Source organism: Eutrigla gurnardus (assembly GCF_963514095.1).
Source record: "Eutrigla gurnardus genome assembly, chromosome: 24".
NCBI lineage: Eukaryota > Metazoa > Chordata > Actinopteri > Perciformes > Triglidae > Eutrigla > Eutrigla gurnardus.
Window position 1 is genome coordinate 11,607,406 of NC_139935.1, and position 18,404 is coordinate 11,625,809.

At 45.0% G+C, this 18,404-nt stretch overlaps 3 protein-coding genes across 3 annotated transcripts in view; 1 reads left to right on the forward strand and 2 right to left on the reverse strand.

The window, feature by feature from the left end:
• LOC311010064 (scavenger receptor cysteine-rich type 1 protein M130-like) overlaps positions 1–18,404 on the reverse strand; it is a gene marked incomplete at its 5' end in the record, with an annotated part of 423,347 nt that overhangs the window by 37,483 nt on the left and 367,460 nt on the right. The window lies entirely within an intron of this gene.
• LOC311010011 (cilium assembly protein DZIP1-like) lies at positions 5,509–13,489 on the reverse strand (the record flags this gene model as incomplete). Its single annotated transcript, XM_084004494.1, has 17 exons — positions 5,509–6,085; positions 6,367–6,526; positions 6,608–6,729; positions 6,873–7,213; positions 7,298–7,472; positions 7,717–7,921; positions 8,014–8,189; positions 8,648–8,707; positions 8,876–8,926; positions 9,014–9,062; positions 9,828–9,956; positions 10,033–10,095; positions 10,175–10,312; positions 10,401–10,559; positions 10,638–10,753; positions 10,883–10,967; positions 13,439–13,489. The coding sequence occupies 17 exons, from the start codon at positions 13,487–13,489 to the stop codon at positions 5,976–5,978; spliced, it is 2,190 nt and encodes a 729-aa protein (XP_083860620.1). The 3' UTR covers positions 5,509–5,975.
• The window catches only part of LOC311010012 (scavenger receptor cysteine-rich type 1 protein M130-like), a gene marked incomplete at both ends in the record, with an annotated part of 28,544 nt that continues 24,130 nt past the window's right edge, over positions 13,991–18,404 (forward strand). The window contains 2 exons of the mRNA XM_084004495.1: positions 13,991–14,054; positions 15,078–15,248. Of these exons, the coding sequence (XP_083860621.1) occupies positions 13,991–14,054; positions 15,078–15,248 (235 nt within the window). The remainder of the gene's footprint in view (positions 14,055–15,077; positions 15,249–18,404) is intronic.

An 18,404-nucleotide genomic window follows, 5' to 3' on the forward strand; every position in this document is an offset into this window, starting at 1 on the left:
GAAGAGCAGCAAGAAGAAAGCCATTGTTGAAAATCAGACATAAGAAGTCCCGTTTGCAATTTGCCACAAGCCATGTTGGGGACACAGCAAACATGTGGAAGAAGGTGCTCTGGTCAGATGAGACCAAAGTAGAACTTTTTGGCCTGAATGCAAAGCGCTATGTGTGGCGGAAAAGTAACACTGTTCATCACCCTGAACACACCATCCCCACTGTGAAACATGGTGGTGGCAGCCTCATGCTGTGGGGATGCTTTTCTTCAGCAGGGACAGGGAAGCTGGTCAGAGTTGATGGGAGGATGGATGGAGCTAAATACAGGGCAATCCTGGAAGAAAACCTGTTGGAGGCTGCAAAAGACTTGAGACTGGGAAGGAGATTCACCTTCCAGCAAGACAATGACCCTATACATACAGCCAGAGCTACAATGGAATGGTTTAAAACAAAGAATATTCATGTGTTAGAATGGCCCAGTCAAAGTCCAGACCTAAATCCCATTGAGCATCTGTGGCAAGACTTGAAAGTTTCTGTTCACAGACGCTCTCCATCCAATCTGGCTGAGCTTGAGCTATTTTGCAAAGAAGAATGGGCAAAAATTTCAGTCTCTAGATGTGCAAAGCTGGTAGAGACATACCCCAAAAGACTTGCAGCTGTAATTGCAGCGAAAGGTGGCTCTACAAAGTATTGACACAGGGGGCTGAATACAAATGCACACCACACTTTTCAGATTTTTATTTGCTTAAATTTTTGTAAACCATGTATCATTTTCGTTCCACTTCACAATTATGTGTTACTTTGTGTTGGTCTATCACATAAAATCTCAATAAAATACATTTAAGTTTGTGGTTGTAGAGTGATAAAATGTGAAAAAGTTCAAGGGGTATGAATACTTTTTCAAGGCACTGTATGTGTATATGGGAGCTGTATACAATGTTAATTTTTATCCGATTACTCGATAAACCGATGGAATAATCGGTAGATTACTCGATTACAAAAAGATCTGATAGCTGCAGCCCTACTTTTAACCACTAGTTATTACAACTTCATACTATCAGTTAAAACAAATAATTGTTTTACATTATAAATGCCAGAAAACTTCCCTTACTGAGTCACACAAACACACGTCTGCATTATTGTAACTCACCATCTCAAGTTAAAACAACTTGAATATGTTTATATGACTTCCCATTTCAAGTTAAGATTTATATTCCAAATGACTTTCGACTAACATGTAGAAGTTAACTTGACTGACAATTATTGCAGTGTATCTGTTCAAAGATTGGGTTGTAAAGCGGCAGAACATTTCCAGTACATTTTCTGAAGACTTTCCATGGGAAGTTACGCTGGGGAATTTAGGAAATATTAATATATTATATTTGCACTTTACAATATGCAGCTGCAGTTTTGTGGCATTCTTCACGTATGTCTTTTCACAATATTTACACACAAAGACATTTTGTGGTAGAATAAGATACCAGCATTGATACTCTCAAGTGTATTTGCATGAAATCTGGTTGTTTCAGTCAAAATTATGCTTAAGTACATTTTCCACAACTATATTAAAAATCCCTGTTCAGGACCAACCTTCAATTTTGTAAATTGCAGGTTTATTCCCATGAATTCCTGATAATTCCCATGGAAAGTTTCCAACTGAAACTTGCATTAAGCAGCCCTGTGACGTCACTGCTCCTCTCCTGTCAGCCTCTCTGCTGCTGTGAAGACACACAGCGGTGGTAGGGAGGACGAGCTGGTTGTCTCAACCTCAGAGTAACAACAAGTTCACCTGTTTCCAGACGCTTGACGTTAAATTATGACTCAACTGTTTTACCTTCAAACTGACGTTCGTGTTGTTTAATCCGACGTTCCGTTTGTCGTGTAAAACATAACGGAGGACACGAAAAACCAATTCTAACGTTCGGTTTAAATGAATCATTTCACTGTACGACTCCAGTAAACTTGGACCCAAAGTCCGTCTCATTCTCTCCGTGGTCTCTCCGCTTCGCTGTCCGCTCTTCCAGCGCGTCATCCAGCCCGCTGTTCCCCCACAAACACGCAGCAGAGACGGCAGAGACACACGGAGCAGTGAGGGGGGGGGCGACGCGGCCAAATGTCCGTTCAGAACAGAGTTTTGAGTTCATAGTCTGCAGCATGCTCCACGTTATCACAAGTAATTAGTGGCATTATATTCATTACCAAAGCATTGGTTCATTAATTATCAAACTTCCTGGACAATAGAAGGATTAAGAGAGCGAAGCTGGGAAGTGACCATGGCGGTGACTCAGCCGTGAAACCCGCAGCCACAGTAACATATTAGTGGCGGCTAGCTAGCTAGCTAATGCTAACTAGCTACGATAGTGTCGGTCCACCGAGCGACAAAACAATTAGTAAACACGAATATTACGTCCCCAAAAATAAACCGAAGGATTTTACTTTACGTTGCTACACCTAATATTAATGGAAAACATAATTTATGATATTTAAACTCACCTCCTGCCGCTGTAGTTAGCTGAGCGGGAAAAAGTCCTCTCTTTGAAGAACCGCGTTACGTTGAGTCGCTCCGCCTCGGCCGTTGTCGGGTAAATAGGCTCCCTCCGCCGGTGGCAGTAGTCCTTTCTTCTTTAGTGTATTTCACTTTTCAAAGTGTTTATATTTTGTTTGGAATTGAAATATAAGACGTATATATAGTTTGTCATAGTAGGAAATGCCCATACTACAACCTTGCCATGGTTTAGAGAAGACCATTGATGCTCTGCCATTTAGTCCCTGTGGGTTCAGGTCTGTGCCACGGTCAAGTCCTGAAGTGCGCGAGGGCTCGCTCGCGGACATTTTGAGCCCACTTTTGATGCTGACTTTACCTGAAGGAAATTACCCACAGACAAAGTGCATATGTGGAATATTACATTTACACAGATATATTAACATTAAAGATCTAAGGAGCATAAAACACTTGAAAGCATAGGAATGTCATTATAAAGTAAAACTAGTGAATCAATGATTTGACAATGAGATCTGGTCTGGGATGATAAGATCCTGGAAGACGTTCAGATCAGGCTGTAAAATATGTGAAATAAAAACCAACACTTTCAGATCATCAAAATAAAGCGACATGCGGAGTGATGTCCTATTTGTATTTCTACCATTTCAAGCCCTCACAGCCTCTCACACTCACCACATTTGACAGTAGGCCTATGTGACGACGGACTGCCGTTACGTCGGTCATAAATCAGACGGGTGTGTAGAGGTGGATACACAGGTGGAATGAGACGCACACATATTTGTTTCTTTATTGTATGTTTAGGGGGTGAAGGAAAGGTAATGGTAGGCCTACATGCCAATTAGGGAAAGGAGGTGCTGGGGGGATTTAAGCGGGTCATTTGGGGGAAGATGGTGTTGAGTGAGGATGTGTGGGAAACCTGTTGTGTTGAAGGTAGTGATGGTGAGATGAAGCCTCATGAAACATCAAAGCCTCTCAGCCAGATGAACCACCCAAAGCTTCAAATAAGTACGCTAGGGACCCCTAGTGGTGAATGAAATAATGAAGAAAGTCAAAGAGTTTCCAGTCAACCTAACATGAGATGTTTGCTTCATGTGCCGATCCAACATCAAATCATTTGAGAATTAAAGTCATCTTGGTGATACATGTGTGTGAGTGTGCCTTTCATAAATAGTGCTGAACTCAAGGTAGAAAATAAGTCATTCGGTAAAATTCAAACCTGGATTTGAACCATGGCATCAACACTTTGATAATGTGTCTTATTCGTTACCCACTACACCACCATTGTCTATTTGTAGCATGAGATAGTAGTAATACTTATAATAATGATATATAATAATAATCATTTGGCGCTGGCATTCCTCTCTGCTTGCTGGCTGGTGTTCAGAGGGGTTACCTGGGGTTGCAAGTGTTGCTGCTGTCAGTAAGATAGAGCTCAGTCTGCTGCTCACCAGGATTTGGACTGAAAAAGTTTATGTACATTCATTTCTAAATGATATATACATTCAGTTAGAATATATGTGCTTCCTGACCTCAGCGTGGACCTCTGGAGCCAGGCATGACCTTTCTGAACCAAGACTTCTTCTTCTTGGGGCTCTGGCTCTGAAGGTGGTCCAGCTGGGACCTCAAGGAGCTCTCGGTGGTCTCCCACTGCTCCCCCTTCTCCTGGAGAGTCTGCTTGAAGCTCTCCGTGGCCTTTGATCCAACCTGTTCCATGTGACATAGGCGTATTCTATTGTTGTTATTGGATACCGGTTTGAATTGTTTAACCGGTTCAAACAATATTTAAAAAAATATATACAAGTACACTTTAAAAACGGATAAAATAAAGCAATAAAATACAATTGTATCATTTGGAAATGAATCAACATGACAAATGCAAGGAAGAGGCATTCATCAACATTTAACATTTACATACTCGTTATACTGCCACCTATAGGTTCAGCATGGTTATGACGGCACTAAAGGCGATGCGTTCAAAGTCTCTGGTTTTCCCGATTAACCTACTCTGCCTTCAAGTACCAAGTATTTTAATTCTACATATAGTGTTAATATAATACATTGCTAATGCTAATCGCTAACATTATGTCACTATTAGAGAACTTAACTGTAATCGTAACAATAGCCAACATGCTAGCAGTTAGCTCACTAGCTTAAATGGGTAAAACTGAGCTTAATGCTTCATTTATGCTACAGATTTCACGATGTTCCCAGAATTTGCATGTTGTGCGACATCATGCGACAGAGTAAATCCAGCAGACCAGATGGAAGATTCCGGGCTCCGTGGACTCAAATCAGGATCACGAGTCGATACGAGTTGGAAAAAAAGGCTGTCATCTTTATTTCGCATGTTTTCACAACACTGAATACGTGTAGACCTTCATCAGTTTCAATCTTTCAGAATGCAACCGTCGGGATTTGAACCCATGGATGAAAACGCCTTTCCTTGCCAGGATGGGGTTGACCTTTTGACCTTCCCTAGAGCTCTGTCACATGTCCAAGTGAGCAGCATGTTCGGCATTACAAAACGGAGGTACAGAGTCATGTTAAAAGAGACCCGGGCTCACTAACGGCTGAAAGTAATCCTCCAGCATCACTTTGCCCAGGTCCGTCTGTAACCATGACGACGGGAAAATGAAGAGCGACGGAACAGAAAGAACGGCTCAGGTTTGTGGCGCGCCGTCGGGACCCTGCTCTGGTCTTAGCGAAAAACAAAACCACATAGTTAGGTTGAGACAACAAAGCCACAGATATGTTTAGATAACTAAACTACATTGGTAAGTTTAGATAACTTAAACTTTAACTACTGTTGGGTAGTTCTTTAATAAGGTGATCACATTCATAGATCATTTCATAGATCATATACTTATATATCCTGAATTTTGTACAGCAATACAACAGATACATGTCTTTATTCCTATTTTGCTTTTTACATCAATTATAACTTTTAACGTGGCTGAAAAAAAATCATCTATTGAACACTAAATGAGATTGTGACAAATAAGTAATGAATCAGTTTGTGGTTATTGTGCTTGGTTGAAGAAAAAAACAGAATCTCGACGGCGTGTGTCGTGTGTGTAGCCCACAGAAATCGTTTATTGCTGGTATAATTATTTTCTATACAAAAAGCACATCTCGTTTCTTAATGTAACACATGAAGGCATTATAAAAATGTGATTTACAAAACGTTACACAAACTACATTAGGCATCTCATCTGGTGTGGGTGTGGGTTAGATTTTCAGTGAATATACAGGGGTTGAAATGGTCTAAGGCAAGTAAAGGATTTGCACAAGGCATAAGGTGAGTCAGGAATATCTCATTTCTCTTATTTATAAAATGCTCTTTTATGCCCAGATGTCCCTTTGTTTCATATTGCTCTCTCTCTGTATCACAGCTTCCATATAAGAAGAGTAGGATGGACTGGAGGTGTCTGAAGAGTGGAGGTCTTTGTGTCTGTGCTTGACGTAGAGCTGCATCACCTGTACTCAGCTGTAGTGTTTATTGTATTTACTGCTAATGTCCTCAGAGTCGCTGAAGTCGCTGAGGGAGCACAGGCTGCTCTTCAGGGTGCTTCCTGTTCCGGCTTCGGTCAGACCTGCCGGGCACAACACAGCAGGGTTACAGCACCAAGTGTTGCCGCGGTAACCGGCATCCCTGTCAGTACCCAAATGCGCCATGTTTTTGTTTCAATATACAGCCCATGAAATAAAGACGACAAGCCTGACATAATTCATCGACATGAATTATTAAGAGTTAGACAAAGTGCTGGTACTTGTATTTCAGTACTTGCTGATACAGAGTACCGATAGGAGGATTTAATACTACCATTACAGTAACAAAAAAAAATTAGATAATTAAGTTATGACTGGGGCTGACCTGATTTGGCTCCCTTTCCTGTGGAGGTTCCCCAGACACTGGTGCTGGGGGAGTCCAGGCTCTTCCTCATTGGTCCAGAGCCCGGGGCTGGTTTGGACACTTCCTGTCTGTCCTCTAAGGAGGACACCATCCACTCACTGCTCTCCTCTAGATCTGTGCACTGTCACCACAGAAACGTCATTCATACACGGCCGACACGGCTTTTCCACCACATCACAATGACACCACTTGTGAAGCTCACCGTGAGTTCCTGGACCTCGTCCTGCCTCTCTGGAAACACACTGATGCCCCCTGCTGGTTTCTTTATTGCTCTCTCTGCAAACTGCTTCTCCATTTTTCGAGCCAGGTCACTGATTTTGTTCTCTAAAAGAATTCATAAAATACATTCTCATTAATGCAAGTTGACATTTCTAAATACTATCCTTGATTTCTCAGGTTTTCAGAGTTTTGTTTACCATGAATGAAAAACTAAACTAAAAAACCTGGACTCAGAACAGAACACTTGCCTTTGCCAGAGTTCCTCTTATCCACGTTGCCGTTCTGGTCTTTGTAACTCTGGAGACGTTTCGGGTCAATCTCCTGAAGCTCACTGAGCTCCGACCACTCGTCCTCCTCGTCGCTGCCCATCTTCGTCACCGTGGTCTTGGTCCCACCACCGAGCGACCCCCTAGCCAGCTGGGGGCTGGAGGAGTGTCTGGCTGGAGCCGGCCTGGCTTTGCTTGGTCTGATTTGGACCTGGTTTAGTCTCGACTGTGGCGATTTACCCCTCTGGTGTTTTGGGGGTTTTTCCTCCTCAATATCCGTGTCCTCTTCTTCCGATTCCTCATCTGAACTGAAAGGAGGGGTCCTCGAGAATCACAGAAACCGATTTTAACACATCGTTCAACTTCAACCTACAGAAAGCATGTTATTTTATCCAGTTTCTCTTTACTTGGATGTGAAGGTCCTCAGAGCGGACTTGACGTTGGGCGTAGAGGTCTTGGGTTGGACGGCGGTCCTGATCCTGGGTGCCGGCTGGGGCGTCTTGGCCTGTTTGACTGCAGGTCCAGACATCACCTGGGTGGCTCTGGACGGCAGGCTGCTGGATCGAGGGCGGATCTGCAACACTGCACGCAGACAAAAACACTATTAGAGGATCAGACACAGACTGTGTGTCAGAGCTTATGTTAGTTTATGTGGCAGCAAACAAGCTTTCCCAGATTAGACCGATAGTGATGTGTGCACACAGTCAAAACCAATTACAAGCCGCTAATGCATGGATGACAAGCTAGTCGTACAAAGTAGTACAGTGTGGTTCCTAGAACTTAGGGGAGATGATCTCACGTGCTAAGAGGCTTTTTGATGACTCGCCTTGAACCGATTGCCTGGATCTGGACTGAGACTCGGGAGCAGGGTCGCTGCCTCTCCTCTCGCCGCCCAGCTTCTGCTCCACAGTGCTGGCTATCTCCTCCCGGTGGCGCCAGTATTCAGGCATCGCCTTGGCGACGCCCTCCCGCTTTGAATGCACCTTGGCCAGGATGGAAGTGAGCACTCTGTCCTTCAGACCGCTCTGATCCTGAGAGGAGGGTCGAGGGAAGTTCTGATTATGATGGGCATTCTTCATCTGAACAAGTTCAACGGAGGCAACAAACGGCTGCAGGTACTTACAGGTTTGACTCCCAGGCTCTCCAGCTTCTCCATAACAGCCTGCTCCAGATCCGGCCGCATCTCTTTCTTGATGTTGGGGTTCCTTTTCAGAGCACTGCTGGTCAGCCTCGGCTTCTTCTCTGGCACGGGCTCGGCCTTCTTCTCCGCTGGCCGCCTCTCAGAGAAGCTGCTCGAGTCTACAAAAGAGGTCTCCTTTAATCTGGACCATCAGGCTACGGTTACAGGCGGCAAATAGGGGGAAACGATACGCATGCATTTGTCAACTTTCACAGCAAGCTCGATGCCAAAGGCAAGGTCGGGTTAATGGATGTGTCTGCAGCGGGGCAGGCAAAAGAGGAGAACGTCTACAAGTTGATTTGCAGCAGACAAGGCAACCAGATGACGGATGGATGGAATGATCGGCAACGTCGACGAATGTCAGACAAGGAGCTCCCTTTCTGAAAAGTGGATCGTTTGGATTGTTTGTAGTGGGGATGTATGAGGGTCCACTGTAGCAGAGGGAGTACCTTATACATCCCAGTACAACAAAACACAACCCGTCCCTTTAAGGAAAAAGGCTGCCCACAACAGACTGATGCATCCATGCAGACATCATGCAGTCGGTCGGCTCCGGTGGTTTCGTTGCCTGTTTTACCTTTCTCCTCTTCTGACAGCTCCTGTATAGGATCCAGCTTAGGAGCACAGACTGGCTCCTCTAATTGGACAGCACATGAGGTCAAAGGGCGTTGATAAAAGTCAGGTCAAATGTTTTTTTTTAAAGGGGGGCTGTCTCTGTAAATCCTTCATGCATGGAAGCGCATGCTCAGCCTCTCTGGGAGTGACAGTTTCTTATTTCCTGATAAGACGACAGCCACTCACTTACCGAGCACAACTCTCTTTGGTTTAGGCTCCGGAGCTGGTGCACTGATGATGACTGGAAGACAGAGAAGACATGCATGCGTTGAGATCGTACATGACGTTTCCTTCAATAAAAAAAAAGGAACTGAAATGGTCTCCATACCTGGTAATTCCACTAGTTTGGTGGGTGGATTTGAGGAAATATTCCGCATCTGGAAGTTGGGAAAAGGAGCATTTATGATATCAAGCGTAGCGTTAGTTCTGGCAGGCCACGACGTCAAGCTCTACCAGCTTAGCTGTCAGTACAGATCAGCTGATGGCTCTCCGCTCCCTATTGGCAAATTGCATTCAGAGCGGGGTATTTAAACTGCTCCCGCCCGACCCTCCGTCCTGCTTCCTCTGATGGCACTTCGCAACCCACCTCCACCCCAGCTCCTCCTGTCATTGTATTCATGTTGACTGCTCTGCTCTGGGTTTTCCTGCTGCTACACTCCCTGCTTATGCCATTCATGAGGGCTCATAAAGGGCAGGAAGGTGCTCTTCCTGCCTCAGGCTTTCCACGCAAGCGCGTGGAAGAGCAGGGAGTCCCAGAACAGTACCATACCGCCAAATAAAACTGTGCAAGAAATAAAGATTATTTTTGACAAAGTGGTCCTGACTGAATGGTGGTTTTGTCAGTGCCATCTGCTTTAATGACTAGTAATAATTGTAATCAAAAGTAATAATAAGTATTAATCAACTTTTTTATTAAAACAATGCAAGTTTGTGAACTCTGGCTGCTCAGCTGTTAGCGAGTAATGGGAAACTGTGGTGCCATTCCAGGAAAAGTATCCGTTTCCTGTGCACTATGGTTCCTGTCAAATATACAGTATCATCATGTCTCAATACAACACAATCTGAGGCCAAATACAGGATATCCTGAACAAGGGCTGACCCCCCGCCTCACTTCCTGGCTGTGCGAGTGTAAGTGTTATAACCTGCTCTCTCTGGGCCTTGATGGTGCGCTCCTTCTCCTGCAGCCTCCTGCCCATCTCCTGCTGCAGCCGCCGGCCGCTCTCCTGCTGCTCCGCCACGGACGTCTGCATCCTGCTCAGCTCGTTCAGCAACTGGGAGGCGACGTTTCACGGCTTCAAATTACACGTAAACGACATAATAATGATGAGGTTTGATAAGAACACATACCTGCTTCTTTTCAGACTCGTGTTGGCCCTTTATTTCCTGCAGCCTGGATTCCCACTTTTGATCCTAGAGGAGAATATTTGTGTCCTCAAAAGGATTTCATTCTCTTGTAATTATGGAAAGAACATCTGGCCTCGACACTGACCTGTTTCTTCAGTTGGTGTTCCTGCTTCTGCATGGCTTGGATCTGCATCTCTTTGTAGTTGTCCAGATCTCTCTCTGGCTGCGAGTGAACAGGGACGGACGATTTCTCAAGCTTGGCGGTCTGATTCTGATTTGCTTCCTATGAATAAAAATAGTAAAAAAAAAAAGGTTTGAATAAAATATATGCTGGAGAACCAAAATGGATCATCCAAGTATTCTTTTCGTACATTGAGAGCCTGAATGTTCCGGGTGTAAAGATACTCCATCTCTCTACGCATGCCGTCCCTGCTGTCTTCTATCTTTCTGTCCATGCGCGCCATCTCCTCCGCCTTAAAGCGGTCCAATTCTCTCAGCAGGTCTTTTTGCAGGGACTGCTGCTCTTTTTCCTGGAATCACGACGGAAATCAAACGAGCAGGAACCAGAAGTTTGCCATTTTTGCTTTAAAAGTAGACGTTTTTCCTACCTGAGCTGTTTTGGCTTGCAGGTCCTGTTGCTGCTGAACAATCTGCTCCTTCAGACCGCTGATCTCCGATTTGAGGCTGTCGATCTGAGATTTCTTCTCACTGACTGGCCGAAACTCTGGAAGGACGTAGAAGAACAAAGAAAACAAGATGTTTGTGTAACAACACAATGTGAGGAAGCGTATCATATTTCAGCTGCAAATACATCTTCACAAGACATCCTTAAATGATTTAATGCGCGACGTACCGGTCTCGTACTCATCAGGGTGCCGCCGCTGGATGTGATTCTGGAGGAACGAGGAATTGAGGAAGGACTTTCCACAATGTGGACACTAAAAGAAAGAAACACAAAATACAGGTATCAATATATCACCTTGTGAGTTTTCTTTTACAAAGAAAGCAAAGCTCAAGCCATTTTTTTGGATATTCAATTCAAATCAAGGTTGTGCAGGGCTCCAGACTAACTGTATGCATTGGTTGCACTGGTGAGCCTAACTTTTTTTTTTAGGTGCACCAGCACAAAATTCATGTGCACCCACATTTTTCATCGCGTCGCCTTTAACACCAAAAGGTCACCTTTTCATCGCTCTCCTTTTACATAATGACGCCCCCTTATGGCCTAGGTTAACTGCAGCACCATCAGCACCCAGAGCACCCGTTTTCTCCAGCCAATCTGCACACTGATGCCCAAACGCAGCAAATGCTTGCTTTGTGGCAGCATAAATTCCTCAAGAATAAAAAGATCCTACAGGTCACTAGCCTATAGATTGCAAATGGAAAACTGTTTATGTGATCTTAGCCTAGCCTACTTATGTTTTTACTTAGGCTATTCATTTTTAATAATATTAGGAATAGGCTACTATACAATTTCCTATTCATGATGTCTCATGCTGTAATGTGGGCCTTCAAACACTGTGCGTGTCCATGCTCCACCCGACATGTCCAATTAACATGTTGACCGGCCTCCCTTTATGCAAAATGCAGCAGTAGACAATAACGCACTCCTTCATAGAGACTCTTCCACAAACGCACTATTACCGGCCATATTCTGACCGCACTCCCGACAATAAATGCAGTGCATTGAGTCCCTTTCTTCATCGTACATCAGCCAGGGGAATTGCTTCAACCAGTCCTGTCTGAAGGCATATTTTGGGGCTTTTTAATTAATTAATTAATTGTCTCGGGGCCAGGCTTTCTGCCTCTCTTCATTTTCAAAGAAAATTGAAGAGCTCAGGGGTACCCGCTCAGCTCGCTCACATTTTTCAAACTGACACAATTTACAGCAGTGAAAAGGACCACAGCCAATCAGAGGCAAGGACCCGCCCGAGCTCTGTCTCTTATTGGTTTAGACCACGATACCATCAGGAGAACACAACGAGATGCTGTGCTTACGATTTCATAAAAATCACTCGTAAAAATTTTGGTCGCATTTGCAACCAAAATGGTCGCACTCTGGAGCCCTGTATTGTATCTGAGATATCAGCCTGTCCAATTAGGAAGCAGCACTGATTGGGAATCAATTTCACCTGCTGTTGTGTAAATGGAACAGCCCACAGGTGGAAACGAGTGGCAATTAGCAAGACATCCCTATAAAGGAATGGTTCTGCAGGTGGTGACCACAGACCATTTCTCTGTTCTCGGCCTTTCTGGCAGATTTTTTTCTTTTTTGAATGTTGCCAGTGTTTGCACCACTAGAGGTAGCATGAGGCGGTTTCTCCAACCCACAGAAGTTACCCAGTTAGTGCAACTCATCCATGATGGCACATCAATGCACACTATAAGAAGGTTTGCTGTGCCCCCCAGCACAGTGTCAAGAGCATGGAGGAGATTCCAGGAGACAGGCCAGTACACCAGGAGACAGGCCAGTACACCAGGAGACGTGGAGGAGCCGAAGAATGACAACAACCCAACAGCAGGACCGATAGCTGCTCCTTTGTGCACGGAGGAACAGGAGGAGCACTGCCAGAGCCCTACAAAAGGACCTCCAGCAGGCCACTGATGTTCAAGTTTCAACTCAAACGGTCCCAAATCGACTCCATGAGGGTGGTTTGAGGGCCCGACGTCCACAAATAGGCCCTGTGCTTAAAACCCAACACCGTGCAATGCCATTGGCATTTTCTAGAGATCACAGAGATTGGCAGATTCGCCATTGGCGCCCTGTGCTCTTCATGGATGAGAGCAGGTTCACCCTGAGCACATGTGACCGACATGACAGGGTCTGGCGACGCCGCGGAGAACGTTCTGCTGCTGTAACATCCTCCAGCATGACCGGTTTCGTGGTGGCCTAGTGATGGTCTGGGGAGGCATTTCTTTGGAAGGTCACACAGCCCTCCATGTGCTTGCTGGAGGTACCCTGACTGCCATTAGGTACCGGGATGAGATCCTCAGACCCATTGTGAGACCATATGCTGGTGCAGTGGGCCCTAGGTTCCTTCTAATGCATGACAATGCTAGGCCTCATGTGGCTGGAGTGTGTCAGCAGTTCCTGCATGATGAAGGCATTGATGTTATGGACTGGCCTGCCTGTTCCCCAGACCTGAATCCTATTGAGCACATCTGGGACATCATGTCTCATTCCAGACCTGTGCTGTCCTCAGATCTGTGTACAGGAAGAGGTGGAGCTTTACTCTTTACTTAGAAACATTTCTCAGAACTGCATTTCTGGGAAACCAAAAAACTTTTAATCGGACAAGAATCTACCTACTGATGACATTTACATGACTGTTACTATGACAACCAGGAAACCACTTAGATGTTCCTATCAGATAAATGCTGTCAGTGTGGTCTTATTATTTCCGCAGACAAACATGGCCGGCAGCAAAGGGACTTTTTCAGATCCCTCCAGGTACGTCATCATTTCAACCAGACCAGCAGACTTAACAGCAGAATCTGAGGTTTAGAAAATCCTAAAAATCTGCCTTCGGTTCAATAACAAATAAGTCCACCTGTAGAAGGCACAACAGTCTCTTCTAGGATGAACATGGTAACACCTTGTACATAAAAGAACATATTTTGGGACTTTTCATGCATAGAAAAAGTGGAAAAGAGTTTTATGTAAGGATGTTGAAAGACTTTTGTACACTGTGAAATACAATTTGTTTCAAATCAAATTAAAATTAAAAATATATTTTTGTGTTCAAATGTGTTTTGGTTTGAACTTGACATTCCAAATTCAAATGAGTACAACTTGACTGGCCACAGTCACTTAGTGAGGTCACAACACTCAGAGTTCCACATCTTGAGAAGAGATTAAAGCAGACATTTGGACACAGATCAGATACCTGGACACAGATCAGATACCTGGACACATCACATATCTGCTTTTACTACGTTCAATCATTACTGTTCGAGAGTCATGACTTCTACATTGTGGAAGACAACCAGCGCTGTTCAGTGTCCGTCCTCCAGGAGACAACTGAGTGAGTAGTGAGGACAAAGTCCTGGGAAAACTGTAGTCTCTTACTCGATAATCTCAACCTGATCTCACGGGAAGGCGTACAAATAGATGGACATTTTGAGGACACTCATGAAAACACGTTTTAAGCTTTTAATGTGTCATTTTGCATCATGGTTGGTCTTCACTTGCAGCATGTAGACTAACTGGAAGGTGCTTCAGTCTGCAGTTTAAAAAATAACAACAATAATAATAATAGATTTTCTTTGTAGTGTACTTTTCATTCAATGAATAAAAATTAAGCATAGTACATCAGAAAGAGGGTGCAATTTAGCAGTCAAAGGACTTTTTTAAAGTCCCAGTCGTAGTGTACTTTAAAAAAACTTTAAAAAGTCTTGACTTTGAATGAATGAAAAGTACACTACAAGAAATTCCATTATTATAATTGTTATTTTTTAAACTGCAGACTGAAGCACACACAGAGCCCCTCTTCCCTCGGGTCGTACCACTATCACAGGGGGGAGGCGGAGGGAAGTAGCAACAATCTTCCAATTCCTCGGTTAAAAAACGTAACGAGGAGGTCCAAAACAACCAAGGAAAAGAAAACACCGGTGGAAAAGAAGGAAAAAAGAAAGATTGCCACAGTGCCTGTGATAAAACCAGAGTCAACATCGGACCCGCGTTTCAAAGGTGGGTGATCTAAGGGATTTCAAAGTGCACTGAGTCGAGGGGGAGGAGCTCTGTGGTCGTGGGGGAGGAGCCTGAGAGTTGTAAACATTCAAAATCTGACAGAGTTCCCTTGATCCACCGGACTTGCCAACTGGGACTTTAATAAAAGACAAACTTCTGTGGTCTCTAACTTTATCTGTGATCACTCATTCCAAATGTTCATGTATTTTTAGGCTTTTAATGTGTCATTTTGCATCATGGTTGGTCTTCACTTGCAGCATGTTGACTAACTGATGCTGGTTCTTCCATTAGTCTCTCACACAGGCGATCATATAGTAGATAGTAGATAGCGAACTAAGCCATGTGTTTGTTGTTGCAGGACGCCACACTGAGCCCATCACCAATGCAGTTAGAGAGGAGATTCTTGAAAGGGCCAGCAAGAGGAGCAGGACAAGTCCACGTCCCTCCGAGGGCTGCAGCCTCACATTTAGTGGGCCTTCATCAAGTGGCAGTCCTGGTTCATCGTACACCTGCTCATCTGACAGCTCAGGTGAGATGAGACGGATCATTATATCTGTGTTCTCAACTCAACAGTGTGAGCAGTCTGCTATTAACGGCTCAGCTCTCAATCCAGATACAAGTGAAGCTGCTTGTATTAAATGCTTGTATTATCAGGTCAACACTTGTCAACACTTGTTGAACTGATAATACAAGCATTTATAAAAATTCAGCAAACATTTTTCATACTCTGGCGTGAAACTTGCGTCACAGAAACAGCTGGGTAAACACGGAAGTGGCGTCTACGCTGCGGTAGCGTTAGTTTAGCGTTAGCAGCCGAGGATAGAAGCTATCAGGCAAGCTATCATGACTTAATAAACTATCGCACAGCACAAATGTTGTACCAAGAATCTAACAGAACTCTCCCTCAGAACCTGCAAAAACTCTTCATACACAGAGAGAGACACAATCTTAGAGGGAACATGATTTTCAGGCAAAGGAAGGTACGAACTACGTTAAAATCCTTTTCCTTATCGGTCACAGGTGTTAGACAATGGAATGTGTTAGAAGAAGAAGTACAAAAATCAGCAACACTAAGTGGCTTTAAGAAGAAGTATGTAAATTCAACTGTTGACCGGTACAGATTATTGCATGAGAGTTGAAAAAGGTCTGAGGCACGAATCAGCAGACATGGGGTTGTGACGGGATGGGAGCATAACTAATGAACATTCTGTACCCAAACAATAAGTTGAACCTGAGAAACTTGTATGGTCCAATGTCAGTTGTATGTAGCAGGGAGTATCAACAATGTGGAGATAAATTAGGTACGAAAACCAATCGTGACTGTTAAATCCAACAGTCCACGATGGAGTTGCTGAACTGGTCACTGAATGCTATCGACAGAGTGTTCTCAACACGGCGTGCAGGTTCTGGTGAACCTACGTGCCCCGACGGGACCTTTATGTCCGGCTACATCATGGATGGTTGGGGAAAGTGGCAGCGGCGGCGCCAGGGTGGGGCTTGGTTGGGCTATAGCCTCATCGAGAATTGTGTTAGCCCTACTATTAGCCCTACTATAAAACCACCAAGAACAAAACAACAACAAAATAACCAGGAAAAGTGCGGAGTTCAACAGCACCACCACGTCACGTCGTAACGGCATTCAGGCAGCTGCGATGACAACTGTCACTGATCAGGGTTCATTAACAGACTGTACTGTCCGTACGTCAACGTCACTCATGTGAGCCCGCTTTTAGTGTATGCTCGACACAGAGACAGTAGGCTAATAGTTTGTAAGCTACCTGGCTCTAGCAGTTAGCGTTAGCAGCTTATAGTCACTCACGTTAAGTTAACGTTAGTAAGCATGGATACATTTGTTTTTAAACGTCGTCGGACGGAACAACAGATGGCGGTGGAGGGCGTGTTGGATAAAACTACGGACGCACCGTTGACACCTGCAGGGGAAGATGACCACTCGGGTCCCGGCTGTTAACGTAACTATTCACGTTTCGCTGTCTCTGTCTCTCTCTCTCACTGTGTGCGTGTTTAAAGCTGTGGGAGGGTGTTGTCAACGCTGCCGCCGGGATTCAATTTCAATGTACGCACAAAAACAGCAAATACAACAACAAATGGAAAAATACTTTTTTAAGACAAAATCTAATGTTTTCAATATCAGTGAAATCAGTAGCGTATATCATGGTGATAGGCCCCGGTGCAAATATTTTTTTTGTGCCCTCCATCCCCGCCCTAATCACAAGCGCACCCTTGTGAGCACTCCACGCACGCACGCACACACACGCTTGGAGACACACACGCACAGTACGGTATGATAACTCTCCCGGCCCAGGGAGAGAGACATGCATCGGCTCGGCCCACAGTGCTCAGCAGCAGAGAGGTGACGAGACTAGAGCCGAGCTGTATTGTGTAGTGGAGAGGGGCCAACACGTGCTATGCATAATTACGCACACACGCGCGATCATCCTCTCAACTGCGGCTCCGTCTCTCCAGGTCACTGTGTGAGAGAAAGAAAAGCTCTGACTTGCTTGGGCAGACGTTGTTTGGTGTCACCCGCTGATTTGCATAATTTAAATATCCAGCCCGCTGAATCTTCCAATCCGGCCCCGGTTCAGCACCATCAATTTTTTTTTCACCTTCAAAAAAAGTCCTCACAGTGCGTACTGGATTCCGGCTGGCGGCGCCACTGTATGTAGCGGCTGCTTTAAACATGTCCCAATCCGTGCACTCAAAGCCGTCCTGTAGTGCCTCCATGGCACCCTCAGACCACATCCTCACCTGCCTAATTATAGGTTTTTCCCTGATAAGCAGGGGCTTGTATGCGGGAATCAGCATGACAGATATGTGATCAGAAGAGCCGAGGTGGGGGCGGGGGGCTGCTCTGCATGCGTCCTTAATGGTGGAGAAGGCCATATCCAGAGTGTTCTCTCCCCTGGTTGCAAAATCCACATGCTGGTGGAAATGTGGGAGAACTGTCTTCATATTTGCCTGGTTGAAATCCCCAGCAACAATAAAAACGCCCTCAGTGTGAGCCGATTGCAGCTCACTGATGGTCCGGTAGGGAACACTCATAGCTTCCTTTTTGTTAGCACTGGGGGGCACCTACACAGCAATGATGGTAACTATGCTAAACTCCCTGGGCAGGTAGAATGGTCTACAGTTACCAGTCAAGAGCTTGATGACCGTTGAGCAATAACTTGAGACTATCCTAGCATTTTTACACCAGTTATTGTTGATGTAGATGCATAAACCCCCCCCCCTCGGGATTTACCGCTGAATGCACTGCTCCTGTCGGCACCAAAAGTAGCAAGCCCCTCGAAGCTAACAGCATTGTCTGGGATTGATGAGTCATGTCTCTGTCAGAATGAAGATGCAGCAGTTTTTCATCTCTCGTGTTGATAGTAATTCCGTCTGCAGATGATCAAACCACCCTCATGGAGTCGATTTGGGACCGTTTGAGTTGAAACTTGAACATCAGTGGCCTGCTGGATGCACAAAGGAGCAGCTATCGGTCCTGCTGTTGGGTTGTTGTCCTTCTTCGGCCCCTCCACGTCTCCACGTGTACTGGCCTGTCTCCTGGAATCTCCTCCATGCTCTTGACACTGTGCTGGGGGACACAGCAAACCTTCTTGCCACAGTGTGCATTGATGTGCCATCATGGATGAGTTGCACTAACTGGGTAACTTCTGTGGGT